Source organism: Festucalex cinctus, chromosome 6, assembly GCF_051991245.1.
Source record: "Festucalex cinctus isolate MCC-2025b chromosome 6, RoL_Fcin_1.0, whole genome shotgun sequence".
Lineage (NCBI taxonomy): Eukaryota > Metazoa > Chordata > Actinopteri > Syngnathiformes > Syngnathidae > Festucalex > Festucalex cinctus.
In genome coordinates this window covers 16,476,784-16,489,961 of record NC_135416.1, presented here as the reverse complement: position 1 = coordinate 16,489,961, position 13,178 = coordinate 16,476,784, and the positions used below count along the sequence as shown (strand labels likewise).

Genomic DNA, 13,178 nt, shown 5'->3' with positions numbered 1-13,178 from the left:
CATTTAATTGTAATTTAAATATTTAAATATATAATTTTCTAATGCAATTGTGTGAAGACAAACCAATGAAGTGTTTTAAATGTTGTTTTTTTCCCCTCAAAAAAAAAAAAAAAGGTTCGAGCGGTGACCGGACTTTCTCGCTTCGTATCCTGAGTAACAACTATTTACATACCTCACTAGTGTACAAAAATCTGGGCCACACCTTACTGGGGAAAAAAATGTTCAACGCAGCACTTTGACGTTTGGATGAGGAAGAACAACCAGTCTAGAGGGTTTCGTATGTGTTTATGGATTACATAGTTTATTCAGTGTTCTATGTTGACTGTGCAATAAGAAGTAGCACATGCTACTTTAAATATAGTTTGTTTTATTGCGAGACCAAAAAGGGGATGGCGCTTTACTGTACTAGAATATTTTGGACTGTACTTGAAGGCATCACGGGAGTGACGCGAAGGGGCGTGGCTTATTTCAGTCGCCACACTCGCCACAGTGGAGAATGTACTGGCTTGTTATGGAAATCTCTGGAAGTTTCCGTACGGTTTATATTGACAGCGTCTCGGGCGTGTCGCAGATTTGAAACGGGACATTTGAACGGGGACACAAGGCTTTTCCAACCGTTTTGCATTCAGACGACTTACTGACTGGCTGCCGGCCGGGCGGGCAGGATGGGGAAAGACTACTACGACATTTTGGGAATTAAAAAAGACGCCTCTGAGGACGACATCAAGAAAGCTTATCGTAAGCAAGCTCTGCGCTACCACCCGGACAAGAACAAGTCGCCGGGAGCGGAGGATAAATTCAAGGAAATCGCCGAAGCTTACGATGTCCTGAGCGACCCAAAGAAAAAGGACATTTACGACCGCTTTGGGGAAGAAGGTAATTGTTTTTATTTGGTTGGAGATTTGAAATAGCGAGGCCGTTGTTTTATTTGGTGGTCCACTTTTGACGTTTGCAGTACATAGACGTCTATTTAAGTTTGGCCGTCAAACTTTTAGATGGGCCTGGAAACCAAAGCGATCTTCAAGCAGCAACTAACTACTGGTCGTCAGAATCCTACGAACTAGCAAATAGATGCAAATAATGTGCAGAAACGCGACGACGACGACGACACGTGGAAGTGACGTGTCTTCCTAATTTAAATCGGGCGTCATGCTGTTTTCTAATACAGTACTTGAGAATCGGGATAACAAAACTAATCCTGGAGATTGGATGGGAATGTGGGCCATAAATGTACATAGTAGAGTACGTCATGACAATAATTATTATGGATGTTAATGTTTTGAATTTATGACTGGAGGAACGCGTTTCCTGGCTAATGTAATGTTACCATGGCAACGACATACACAACAAGGTCCCTCGTGGACTCAGTCTAACTTTGTCCTAATGTGAAATAGCACTTATAGCACTTACCTGTCATATATACGAGTAATTACGTAAATAAGTACGTAATTTACTTTTTAATAATACAAAAACACCCCAAATGTCACGCTAGAATTTGAACCTCGATCTCAATTCGTAACGATTAATTTGAGTTTATTTGTCAGGAGCATTTTTTGAACACTTAAGTGTTAAAAAATAATAATAATAATAATAATAATAATAATAAAATTATTCAAAAATTATAGCAACTTATAGTTCAAATCAAATTATCAACTTTACCGATCCCTGTAAAGACTTTTTTTTTTTTTTTTATATAAAAGCAACACGCAACATCAAACAGTAAATATGAACTGAATCATTTTAGCATAGTTGTCCGTATGACAAGAAAACTAGCCCAGTGCAAGGGAATCGTGCTGGACGTTGATGCCAATTTGTACGTTGCAAAAGAAGTGATTTATTGACATGTTCAACAGGTGGGGGGTAAAACCAAGCCCAAGAACAGCAAATTGTTTTGCGCATTAACACAACTTTCTTGAGCATGTTAATGCACGAAGGATTAGTTTTACTTTTTTAATTTCTTATTTTTTTCTTAGTCTTCCTCCATTTCATTTTATTTTTTTCTCCAATTTCTTCTTCCTTTTCTTCAATTTTTTCCCTTCTACTTAATTTTGGTGGCTCACGGATGCTTTTGATGCCACCTTCTGGCCACTGCGGTGATGCAACAAAAGTATTTCCCAACTGCCAAAACAGTCAGCAAGTTTGGGGAGTGAAGATTTTGGTTGTCAGTTGGCGCTCTACTTTGAATATATGCAAGTGACTCCTGAGTATAAGTCGCAGGAACAGCCAAAATATGAAAATAAGTGTGACTTAGAGTCTCAAAAAAACAGTGTTGATCAGGTCGCAATGTATGCCAGTATATACAAAGTGGACTTAAGTTTGAGGACGTTGAAACCTCCAAAATAGTTTTTTCCTCTTGTTTGGTCTTTTTGCAAAGCAACATATTTTAAAGATTTTAGCTCTAATACACACAATACTTCTTCAAATTGAGAGATGATGCTTGACTGTCACTACTTTATGTAACTCTTGAATACAACGGGCCATTCATTTGTATTTTTAGTATGGCAAAACAAATATTTTTGCTGTATGAAAGTGTTTTTATATCTGTCTTGTGACTTAGATATTGTGTCTGCAATCAGCATGCAAACCATATTTTATGGTTCCCTCTGTCATTCAGGTCTGAAAGGAGGTGGTGCCCCCGGTGGCGGCGGCGCTCCCGGAAACTTCAGCTACAGCTTCCAAGGTGACCCACATGTCATCTTTTCAGAGTTTTTCGGCGGACGAAATCCTTTTGAGCAATTCTTTGGCGGGCGCAATGGCGGCATGGACGAGGGTATGGACACTGATGACGCTTTTGGCCGCTTTGGAATGGGTGGCGGCGGCTTCCCCCGCTCCTTCAGCGCTGGTATGGGAGGCTTTGGCGGTCACAGTAGTGTTGTGAAGAAACAACAAGATCCCCCTGTGGTGCATGAGCTGCGGGTGACCTTGGAAGAAGTGCTGACCGGCTGCACGAAGAAAATGAAGATCTCCCGCAAAAGGCTCAATCCTGACGGGCGAACGCTGAGGAGAGAGGAAAAAATCCTAGAGGTGCAGATAAAAAAAGGATGGAAGGAAGGCACGAAAATCACTTTTCCTAAAGAGGGGGATGAAACCCCGACAAACATTCCAGCTGATGTGGTCTTTGTGCTAAAGGACAAACCGCATGCTGTGTTCAAGCGTGACAACTCTGACATCGTTTACACAGCCAAGATATCACTCAGAGATGTAAGTTCAGTATCAATATACATTTTTAATACCCATATGAGAATTGTTTTTTTCTTTGTGTAACTCACTTGGATGTTCCTTCTGTCAACAAGGCCTTATGTGGCTGCACGGTCAACGCACCTACACTGGAAGGCCGAGTCGTCACAGTGACGTCAACGGATGTGGTACAGCCCGGGATGAAGAGACGCATCAGCGGAGAGGGGCTGCCGTATCCCAAGCGCCCCGATCGTCGAGGTGACCTGATTGTGGAGTATGAGGTCAAGTTTCCCGAGCGCCTCAGTCAAAGCGCTCGGGACACCATCGCCCAGGTCCTGCCTCGGTTGTAAACAAGCCAAATTGGACTCAAGCAACCCCAGCAACAAACCACTCCTTCCCTTAGGATGCAAATTGTATTTTAATTTTTGTATATCACTATGTGGGAGACAATTTTGTGTACTGTTGTCACACCATGCATACTGTATGGGATGTAATACCCAGTCACCCATAGTGTAAATGCCTCATTGAAAACTGTAAGATATTACAGCCTGGATTGTAAATATAGCCAATATTGTTTAGTGTTAAATTTTATGAAATATTATATTTTGTTGAAATATTTGTCTATAATGGGACTGGAGATAAGGATTTGTGTGAAAAGCAATAACAAGTGAGAGGATTTGCAATAAAAAAGAGAGAGGATTTGATTGCTTTTGATGTTTACTGAGTTGTTGACAAGCCAAATGAGCTGTATGAAGAGAACCTGGACTAAAATGCGAAGACTTTCAGCCATTGCAATGTTGTTGAAAATAAACATGCATGGCCTCAAACAAGGTGCCTTAAAATGGGTGTCAAACTTTTTTTTTTTTTTTTGCGACCCACATTACAATCCCTTCAGAGGACCATTATGACTGAACCCAAATAAATCTACAGTATACACAACACATAATGGATACATAGTTTTGTAATTAGAGGGCAGTAAAAAGTGTTGAACTACTGTAACATTTGTTTTAAAATGAATTGTTTTGTTTTTTTAAATGCTGGCAATATGAGTGTTTTTATAAGTGAAGACAATTAGCAGTTTTGCTGTTTTTGCAAGAAACCTGAAGTCGATGCACATAAGATTTTCCTGCAGGCCACAAAATGATGTGACTGGTGAGATCTGGGTCTTGAGTTTGACGCACCTTTAAAATATAAGATAAACATCTGCACAGTTGCTTAAAATAATGTGGCTCCCATCCATCCATTTTCTTCACCGTTTACTCCTCACAAGGGTCTCGGGGGGTGCTGGCGCCTATCTCAGCTGGCTCTGGGCAGTAGGCGGGGGACACCCTGGACTGGTTGCCAGCCAATCGCAGTAATGTGGCTCTCATGTGACGGAAAAAAAAAAACACCTCAGAAAATAGTAAATAGCAAAGTAGTCTAAGAAAGTAGTAAAAACTGTATGCAACTTTTAAAACTGAAAACACTCGATTCATAACGTATTCAAGATGGGTTAAACTCAGTATTAAATCTACACTATTACTTATGACAATCAACAACTCTATGCACATTGTTTAAAAGATTTCGGCATTTTTAGTCATCTCTAATTGGTAGTTGTCACTAGTTGACAATGTTACTCAAACTAGACTAGTGGTACTTTTTTTCTATGTTTAGGTATGCACAAAAATGTGAGGCATATCATTGTTTTAACCACTCATTAACTTGAACACATATATTCGTGACATTTTGCACATTTAATATTTGTTCAGGTTTATGTAACTGAGCTCCATATTGTCACCTTGCCCAAGTAATTTTTTTCAGTATTTTTCTGAAAACACAAAAAGCTTAATACTGATTCCAATTATTGAAACTTAAATTCAGGGATAGAATTAACTGTAGAGGGGAAGTCATGTTAAACGGTTTCTTTACAACAGTATGTATTCGTATTTTTATATATGTATTATTTTTTCTAAACATGGCATTCTGATTAATATTGTGTTTGTGGAATATTAATGAAACAGCAATCCACCCATTTTTATCCATGTCAGGAGGTGGCCATTTTGCCACTTGCTGTTGATTGAAAATGACATCACAATGCCTAAGGGTTTAGGTAACGACTGTCACGGCTCACCTGTTTTGCTTAGGTCATGTGACGCTCGCAAGCTGAGCCCTTATTAGACACTGTGGCCATTTGTCAATATGAAGACCAGAACACGGTCTTGTGAAACTCCCCATGTGCGGTATTCTTAAGAAGGTATGCAGAAATGCTCTTCATGAGGATTATGATCCCCAATTAAATAACAATTTAAGTTTTACAGACTTAACATTTAAAGGCTTTCCAGTACTTCTACTGCTCTACATTTGAACTAGTCAACAATAAAATGTGAACCACTATAACTTGACCAATAAAAGATGTTGCTTGTTGGGCATGCATAATAAAATAAGTCTGAAAGTGACTTTATTTGGATTGTCACAAGGAACATGTACATAACAATGTTTTCTAAGAATAACTACAGATACCCGTGACACAGTCAGCAGACGGCCGTTTCAAGCCTCCCAGCCTCTTTTGTTGGTGATGCACCAAGGCACACATCTTTCTGCAAAAACAATAGCTGCAAACACTCATGTTGAGACTGGAATGTCTGCAACAGATCAGGGAGGGGAAGAGGCAATCTGATTGTAAATTATTCTCTCTTAAACGCCATTAAATACGACACACAATGAAATCTTTGTAGCTTTTCTGTAAGACACTCGTTTTATGGTAGCAAGAGACGAATGTGAAGCACTTGAGTTCTTGGTCTCGTTTCATCAGTTGATAAAGGATGGACATTCTTCATGTTGTTGTGTTTTGCTGCTTCTCAGGTGAGTTCTGGATTTGATCGAATATTTTTTGTTACAAATGGCATACATTAGTTTTGTTATTACAAATTAAATCATTCATTTTACAGTGTGGACATTTTTGAAGTGAATTGCTCTTCAGATTCATCTAAATATATTCTGGAGTGATAAACTAAAAGAACATGTGATAATTATGACATCCCTCAATTAGATTGATTTTAGCATTGAATGGCAAAACCATTTTCATTATTTATAAATGGTTTTGTCTAGTTTAATAGAGCTTGTAAAAGCAGCTAGCTTACTACCAGGAGATGGGCTTGTTCCAAGTTTTCTTTTTTCACAGCTGCGTTTACCAAGCATGTGCACACGAGTTGTCTCATATTTATACTGGGATTCTCCCACCGTTTTCATCAATGAGAGCTACGCTGACAAAAATGATAGCAGCCGCAAGCTCCTTGTGCTTTATTTACACAGTGGTAACATTTACTTGTACTGTATTTTTAAACAGACAACACTATTAAAGTAGGCTACTACTACTACTCACTGAATTAATTCTAACTTTTTTTTCTAACTAAATTATTCTTAGTTCACTTGTTAAATGTTATATGAACATTTTATATATATACAATAATACAATAAAGTACACACACTTAAAAATCATACTGTACATGTTTTGTTGCCTTCAAGTGTCAGCACTTCCTCCTGGACCTCCTCCCTATGCAAGCCTGCAGACACTTACAGAAAACATTCCGTCCAATACTGTGACTGTGCCATTGCCTCCAGCATCAGTAAAGTCCACCACCGAGGAGCAGACTGAGCAGAGCGCAACAACCAAACTCTCAGGTTTCGACCACAAGTTCCTCTAACAATAATGTACATGTTATAAATGACACATGGGTAAAAATAATGCTTTTACGCTTTAAATTCCCTCACTTGAGTTATTCAACTTTGATCAGAAATAACATAATTTCTGTTTTGTTTTGTTTTTGTTTTTTGTTTTTTTTTAAATAAAATATTCTCCCAAAATTATATCACGGAATTTACTGTCTGTATCTTGGTAAGAATTGGATATTTGATACCAATCTATGAACTACAGTATGAGGAATGGACAACAAATGTGATTTACTCCCGACATCGGTATATAAAATGAGCAAATGAAATTAATCTGAAATAAAATTACCCAGTCTTAGTGTACACAAAGTTTGTATGTGGGTGTACAACAAATTTCAAAACAGCCCGTGTGTGAATGTAAGGGTAAACTGTTATCTGTTTGTGTAGCCCTGTGTTGAGTGCGCCCCAGCTCACCCATGAAACTAAAAAGAATACACGGTCAAAAATGGATACATTATCTGCAGTTCCCGAGCAAGTCATTCAACAGCATCATATCGCTCACGAGTAACTAAAGGAGGTCACTAAAATAAGATTGGGTGCGGCAATAAAAATTCTGTCAATTAATTTTAGCTGGCGAGTGATATGCCCATTCCATGAGTGTACCATCTTTTAAAGACATATTCACAGTGAAAACAATGGTGAAGATAGACATGTAATCAATACAAAATGACATTGTAAATCAGTGGTGTCCAAACTACGGCCCGGGGGGGCCATTTGCGGCCCGCCATCCATTTTCTAGCGGCCCTCAGCATATCAAAAAATTACTTTTGACACAGCCTGCTTTTCTAGATATACAAAGAAACTATTTACATCTAAAACAGAAATATTTCTCTTTGTAATTTAAGGAATTAAGTCAGATATTTCAAAAATGTTTTCTTCTATGTTCCGCTGTAAAAACTGCTTTAAAATTTGTCATTTTATTCCCGATTACTTTTCCTTTGATTGTGAATGTGGAGATTGGTTCAGGGGCTGGGGCGGATCTATTCTTGTGGGATACAGGGGTACCGCAAAAATCGAGAAAAATCCCAAATTGTCCTGTTTAAAAATAACTGACCCCCCCCCCCCAAAAAAAAAACCAAACAAACAAACAAACAAACAGATAAACTATAGTAAATTGTTTTACCGTGTTTAATATCCATCCATCCTTCCATTTTCTTAATCGCTTTTCCTCACAAGAGTCGCGGGGGGTGCTGAAGCCTATCCCAGCTGGCTTCGGGCATTAGGCGGGGTATACCCTGAACTGGTTGCCAGCCAATCGCAGGCATGTTTAATAAAGTCAGACAATTTCAAAATGGCCCTAGCATCCTTCGATTATTCTGTATGTGGCCATCAAAGGAAAAAGTTTGGACACCCCTGTTGTAAATTATTGAAGATTATATATGTACTTTTTTTTTTTTTTTTTTTTGTCATTCAGGGTCATTGCTGACCTCTGTAATGTTCACAGACACCACTGTGGTCATCATTGTGTCCATTAGCCTGGCCCTTCTGGTTTGTGCGGCCATCCCGCTGATATTCTATGGAAATTGGAGAAGTAATTCAGGTGAGACACACACAAACAAGTTTAACAAAACAGCATCCAACCCATACTCACTTTGCCACTTGATTTTTTTCAGCTCAGGACAGACAAGGTGCAAACAAAGTACATGTGAGTGTGACTCATAAACAAAACATACACCAACATATTGCTCATGTGTACGCAACGCTTTACTCAAGGATGTCTCTGACTTGTACACAGGTTGAGGCAAGGTCAACAGTAAGGTTTCACCGTGTTCAATCAGATGGTGGCCCATAGACCAATGAGCAGAACTTTCTTGTTTGCCACATCTTCAACTCAGCCAGCCAGATGAGCCAGATGTGGAAAATGTTGACCAGATGGGAGTTTTGTGGGTTTGTTTTTCCTCAGAACTGTCTATGATCATGAAACGACTATACTAATTTATGATCAAGACTCCTTTTAAGACATTCACAAGAAGGATTTGATTTTATATCATATCAAGTGCAAAGAAATTAAGAGTAGCGTAGCAGCACGGTGGCAATTTTTGCAGAGGTCAAACAGAGCAGTACCCTAACATATCCACCAGGTGGTACTCTGGCGAAATAACATGTTAGCTGTTGGATAGTTATTATACTGATTCAGTTGTGAGTTTAATGTGAATAAATAACTGAGTCACCTAATTGTTTTTCATGAGTCATTACTGTGTCTCTGACTGTATCTTCTGTGCCATTTACAGTATCTGCTGTGTGAAGCAGCAACACATACAATAGTGTGCCCACTTAGATTGTTATAATTTCCAATTTCACTCCTTCCCATCCAAATGAACCAAGTCCTGATAATCCTAAACAATTTCGCTTGTGCTATTTGGTGTGTTAAGATTGATTTTTCCTGCTGATATGCTAGTAAAACAATCAGGACCAACAATTACAAATATGAAACCTTTTCAAATGTAGCAAATGGAAATCCTTACATTTATGTTTGACACCGAGTTCAGATAAGCTATGGACGCCATGATTGTGATGTATTTATATAAAGCATCTCCAAGCTATTCATTCGAGTAAAAATACGAGTTTTCAACCGTTAATGGATCAGTAGTTACCAATGAAACTTAACCTAGCTTCTTTTATTTCGTATCTTCTTGTTCAGGCTGTGATTAGGGCCTCATCATGCATTGGGGTGGGGGCATTTGCACCATAGGGCCTTATCAACGCTTTATCCCTGTTTCTCATTTTTCCTTTTGGCACAAATTTATTATTATACTGTAGCTAAGGAGGTAAGGTAACACTTTTTTATCCGAAGCCTGAACTGATATATCAGGGATATCCATCAAATGCAGATTAGAGAGGAGTTCAATCATATAAACGAATTAAATAGAGCAAACAAAAGTGTTGGAGTTAACAAATGACCTAAACTTCTGTAATTTAGAATGATGATGATACATTATGCTTTATAAACCTGTAAAGGGGTCGAGAGTAAATTCACTGACTGTATTTGCTCATGATATACTTTTATATGATGCTGCTGCTATTATTTATTTGGTTATAAGCATGTCAAGTCCAGCCCTTTGTTTTTGGTTACCGTGGTTAGTGTCCTGTATGAGCCTTTACCACCCCCCTAGCACTCCCAGAATTTCCAAGTAATAATAATAATAATAATAATAATAGTCTAACATGATAATCTTCTCTGTATAATTCCAATTTTAGTATATGCAAAGCCAAAGCTACGCAATGGGTCTAGGGAACGGTCTGTTATATAAGGCGACCCCAGGAATAGCAATCATAATAATACATCAACTTGATATTGTTGAACCATCTCTGTCACAAAAAATGCATTGAGGTATTTTTTTTCCCTCAAACTACTCTTCAAAGAGCTATTCTCTTGCGAGTGACCCCAAAGGTCAAGGCCAGGATGTGATTGGGTTGTATTCCATCACAATGAAAGCCTCAAGGTTTGCCAGCTTCAGGCAGAAAAGGATCTGCTCACGCTCAAGTCCTTGAAGAAAAAAAGTGGGAGATGTTGTCTTTTTTTGAGTAAACGGTGACATGATGCCCCTTGCATCAAGTGCAAATGCTATTTGAAGCTGAAAGTTGAGGTTCAGTTGCATACAATTCCCAGTTTCGCCACTAGATGGGAGCAGTTAACCACATATAGATCCACTACATGTACAAAAGCGTGGGGCACCTTGTTTTCCCACACAACGATGCCCAGTCAGCCGTTTGTGGGACACAATGATGGATTACAATGGATTACAATGACGTGGATAAGAAAATGCACCATTTTTAGCATTCACATTAGTGATTTTTTTTTCAATTGGTATTTTGATAGAAAGTTAAAACAACTTTCTGATTATCAGGCAAACAAAATGCAGAAACAAAAACACTCGCAATTAAAGTGGGCGTGAGGATAAACCACACTCCCCAAGCACTTTCTGCCATTATCGAACAGGACAAGCAGTCAAACAGAAAAGTACAAAATTAAAATACAAGGAGTCTCTTCGGGCGGCACGGTGAGCGAGTGGTTAGCACGTCCGCCTCCCAGTTCTGAGGACTCTGGTTCGAGTCCAGGCTCCGGCCTTCCTGGGTGGAGTTTGCATGTTCTCCCCGTGCCCGCGTGGGTCTACTCCGGGTACTCCGGTCTCCTCCCACATTCCAAAGACATGCATGGCAGGTTAATTGGGTGCTCAGAATTGTCCCGAGGTGTGCTTGTGAGTATGGATGGTTGTTTGTCTCTGTGTGCCCTGCGATTGGCTGGCAACCAGTCCAGGGTGTCCCCTGCCTACTGCCCAGAGCCAGCTGAGATAGGCGCCAGCACCCCCCGCGACCCTTGTGAGGAAAAAGCGGTCAAGAAAATGGATGGATGGATGGAGTCTCTTCAGTCCACACAGTGACTGAAAAGTGAAACAAAAGAGCCACTTCAACACGGAGAAGGCACTTTAGTGTCTCGATATGTAGGTAACTATATATATATATATATATATATATATATATATATATATATATATATATATATATATATATATATATATATATATGTATATGGAAGTCGGATATATCCGAGGTGTAGTGGTTTTTCCTAGTTGGCAGCCTACATGAGAGAGGCCCATATAACTTCCATCTTCGGGAACATCTTGAGGATGAACTCCACAAAGGAAGTCCGTAGTTAGCTCATGGCAAGCACGTCTCCATAGCAACATGCATTGTTGACATCGTGTGCCTTTTTTGTACCTGAAGATGACCAAAAAGCTGGCAGGGGAGGACGCCTGGGTGACCAATGTGGGCAACGATCACGGGTAAGTGCAGTATGACAATGTTACTCTGAGAATTGACATTGTGTGCATGGTAAATTCAATCATGCCTTTTTGAAGCTGTGTGTTTCTGCTTACCTGTATGGCGTCAGCGGAATCCGTGTTTGTGGACTGACTCCACACAGTGGCAGGCTGCGGCTTGGTATTCCATGGCAACGTGACTATCCTCATGGTGGTTCGTCTATACCAAAGGCTGCCTGAAATGACAGGAACGCCTTCATTGTCACAGATAAGACATTAGATAGAGTGCAATTGCAAGTTTTGTCTATTTGTAAGTAAACCCGTAGCGAATAATCATGGCTTCATGTTCAATCAACTAAAGAGGCCAAATTTTCACAAGTGAATTTATGACTATATCGAGACCAGATAATTTGATAATTTGGATAGAGACCAAGTCCTGCCACGAATAGTAACATCCCCAAATAACTGACCCCCTAAAAAAAAAAAAAAAAATTCTACAGAAATTGCCTATATAACGAAAGAAAGGACACCAAATTTTTGCGTAAATTTTTGAAAACTATCATCTCCGTTACATTCTGAAATTGTTCGTGTTGGTCAACCATAAAACAATGTTTTACAAAAAATTAATGTAGAGCCTGACACATGAATTTGAATTATGGTAGTGATGTTTTGCAGAATAAGATTCCGATAATTGATAATTTGCTGATTAATTTAAAAATAAATAAAATTAATTAAAATGTGTTAGCTTACTTGATGCTTACCAAAATAAAGACATAAATTACAGGCACAATCCCCAATGCCCTTTCAGACATTTAGTGGACGGGACAAGCTGCCAAATCCAAAACGAAAACAAAAAACAGATTTCAGTTCAATCAGTGACTGACGTGTGGGGGGGCACACTTCCCTATTTGTGAAGATGGAAGGAAGCACATTCATTTATGGAATGTCAGCCATAAAAAAACAAAACAAACAAACAAACAAAAAAACAACGCACTTGAGTGCCAGGGCACCCAGTTTAGAGCATTTTGACTGATCTTTCAAGGGTCATAGATAGTCAGGAAACTACAGATGAAAGATTTTATTTATTTTTTCATCACAACAGTTTTTCTACAGTGTGCGTATGCGCACATATTTCTTCTAAATTTAAATAACTTGAGAATTTGTGAGAGTTGGGCAATCTACAGTTATTTCAAAGTCCATGCGCTATTGAAACTGTGACGCTCTGAGTGATGGAGCAGCCCACTCTCAAGATGACCGCGGCACGCCCCGTCATGACGTCACGTTACTTCTCATTGGCTCACAGCGCGCATGAGCCATCTAGTGTTCCTATACATAACTTAAATGTGGTTGTAGCTAATCTATCTGGTAGGAAGTCAAAAGGTCACCTCTCTCACACTAATCGCATCTCTTGTTTTCATCTAGTTCCTCAGCAGGTATCAATGACATCCCCCTCATAACCACAACCGAAAGATGACAACTGAAAGCATCCTGTGACCCCAACCCCTATTTTATTCTACATGTGTTAGTGTATAG

General features: G+C 39.3%; 1 protein-coding gene and 1 long non-coding RNA gene across 2 annotated transcripts; both read left to right on the top strand.

Annotated features, from left to right (window-relative positions):
* The first annotated feature begins 240 nt into the window (after positions 1–240).
* Positions 241–3,881, top strand: dnajb1b (DnaJ heat shock protein family (Hsp40) member B1b). The gene is made up of 3 exons (XM_077523896.1): positions 241–876; positions 2,615–3,201; positions 3,294–3,881. The coding sequence occupies exons 1-3, from the start codon at positions 666–668 to the stop codon at positions 3,525–3,527; spliced, it is 1,032 nt and encodes a 343-aa protein (XP_077380022.1). The 5' UTR covers positions 241–665; the 3' UTR covers positions 3,528–3,881.
* Positions 3,882–8,298: 4,417 nt separating this feature from the next.
* LOC144020300 (uncharacterized) lies at positions 8,299–9,060 on the top strand. The gene is made up of 3 exons (XR_013283850.1): positions 8,299–8,425; positions 8,499–8,530; positions 8,621–9,060. It is a non-coding gene; the product is annotated as an uncharacterized LOC144020300 (long non-coding RNA).
* Positions 9,061–13,178: the final 4,118 nt, after the last annotated feature.

Coding starts and splice junctions, on each gene's coding strand:
- dnajb1b (XM_077523896.1), top strand. CDS start 666: ATGGGGAAAGACTACTACGACATTTTGGGAATTAAAAAAGACGCCTCT. Junction 877..2,614: donor CGACCGCTTTGGGGAAGAAG/GTAATTGTTTTT, acceptor TCTGTCATTCAG/GTCTGAAAGGAGGTGGTGCC. Junction 3,202..3,293: donor CCAAGATATCACTCAGAGAT/GTAAGTTCAGTA, acceptor TCTGTCAACAAG/GCCTTATGTGGCTGCACGGT.